General features: G+C 69.0%; 1 protein-coding gene across 1 annotated transcript in view; it reads left to right on the forward strand.

Moving 5' to 3' along the window:
- The window catches only part of SYMPK (symplekin), a gene marked incomplete at its 5' end in the record, with an annotated part of 14,419 nt that extends 13,501 nt beyond the window's left edge, over positions 1-918 (forward strand). The window contains 3 exon segments of the mRNA XM_025214310.1: positions 2-215; positions 218-324; positions 565-918. Of these exon segments, the coding sequence (XP_025070095.1) occupies positions 2-215; positions 218-324; positions 565-612 (369 nt within the window).
- Positions 919-1,801: the final 883 nt, after the last annotated feature.

Raw genomic sequence — 1,801 nt, forward strand, 5'->3', positions numbered from 1 at the left:
GGGCTACGGGGCCGGGCGCTTCGCCACCCTGGGGCTGCAGGAGCAGCGGGACAAGGGGGCGGAGAAGGAGCACAAGCGCTACCACAGCCTGGGCAACATCAGCAAGAGCAGAGAGAAGCTGGTGCCCGCCCCGGCCCGAGCCCGCCTGGACACGGCCAAGGTGCTAGGCACGGCGCTGTGCCCCCGCATCCACGAGGTGCCGCTGCTCGAGCCACTGGGAAGATCGCGCACGAGCGCCTCACCGTGTTGCTCTTCTTGGAGGACTGCATCGTCACCGCCTGCCAGGAGGGGCTCATCTGCGCCTGGGCCCGGCCCAGCAAGGAGGTGAGTGCTGCCCTGCCCAGCTGGGCCAGCCACACTCCTGGGCTGTCGCCCCAGCGCCGGAAGGGAGCGTGGCCCCCTGGATGCGGGTTCTGCCTCGGCTGGGGAGGCCCCATGGGCACCACACCTGGGGGGCATCGCCCAAGGGCCCTGGTACCGGGGGTGGGCGGCACGGGCCCGGCCCTGCTGCCCCCTGACCCTGGGGTCGCGGCCCTGCGCTGACGCTGTCCCTTTGCCTTGCAGGCAGTGACCTCGCAGAACGGCGGCTCCCCCAGCGGCACCGTGGTGTAGCGCCCCCGCTCCCCCCCCACTAACAGAGGTTTAATATATTGAGAACAACTGTACATAGCCCCCCACCCCCTATTTAAAGAGACAGTGACGGCAATTCCAGGCCCTTGTGGGCACCAGGCCGGCCCCTCCCTCGCCCTGGGATCGCCTGGCACCCCCGGGCCCTGCTCCCCCTGCATCGGCCAGCGCACAAGGAAGCCACGTGGGGGGCGCGAGGAGCTGCAGGACAGGCCCCCCTGGGGCTGGGCCGGGCGGGCCCCGAGCAGGCACCGCACACTCGTATTTATACTAAAGACACGATTTTCACAAGGTTTTGGTGCTGCCTTTGAGGCGGGGGCAGGGACACAGTGGCAAGGGGGTTTGTGAGGCTGGAGGGGGCCAGGGCTGTTGGGGGTGTAGCCTGGCCCCACTGCCCCCCCAGAGGGTAATCCCTGCTGGGGGCTTGGAGCAGGCAGGCCAGTGCCCTTCGCTCCTGCCCCGCAGCCCAGGGGCGCACAAGGTGGTTGAGACATGGTGGGTGCTGCCCCGGTCCTTCTGTCTGCCCCCCCATATGCAAATGAGCCCTCAGTGGCTAACTGGGTCTCGGCTCACGCACTCCATCCTGCCCCCCCACCCCACAAACGAGGCTCCAGCCAAGCTCCATTGTTCAGTTTTTATTGTCCCGCCCTGTTACACTCTCAGCCCCTCTTGCTGTTGGGGGGCAGTTCTGGGGGAGCAGAGGCAGGTGCTGACACTGCCATCCATCCATGGGGGGTCCGTCCCGAGGGCAGGGGGGCCCCTCCGCGCCTGGCTGCGCGGTCATGGGGGCACAGAGCTGAATGCTTCAGGACTCCTGGGTTCCCCCCCAGCCTCATGTTGCAGTTGCCCCTGCTCTGTGCCTCAGTTTCCCCTGCAGGGAAGGGGAACCCAGGCCTCGGCCCCCCCAGGGGCTCAGGAGGGCTCTGGGGTGCGTGGGGTGGGAGGGCTGCGGCCCCCCGTGCACAGCAGCAGGTACCCGGCCTCCACCACGCATGGCCTAGGGACCTGCAAGGAGAGGGTTTGGATCCAACCAGTGTCCCCGGATCGGGGCCCTGCAGGGCACACCCCCTCCTCCCCGAGGTGCCACGTCGGGCCTGGTGCCCCAGGGCCCCCCCGGCGGCGTTAAGGGGGCACAGAGCAGAGCCCCCCCCCCTCCCGGAGGCGGGAGCAGGCA

The sequence above is a fragment of the Alligator sinensis genome, unplaced genomic scaffold (assembly GCF_000455745.1).
Source record: "Alligator sinensis unplaced genomic scaffold, ASM45574v1 scaffold107_3, whole genome shotgun sequence".
In the NCBI taxonomy this organism is placed as follows: domain Eukaryota; kingdom Metazoa; phylum Chordata; order Crocodylia; family Alligatoridae; genus Alligator; species Alligator sinensis.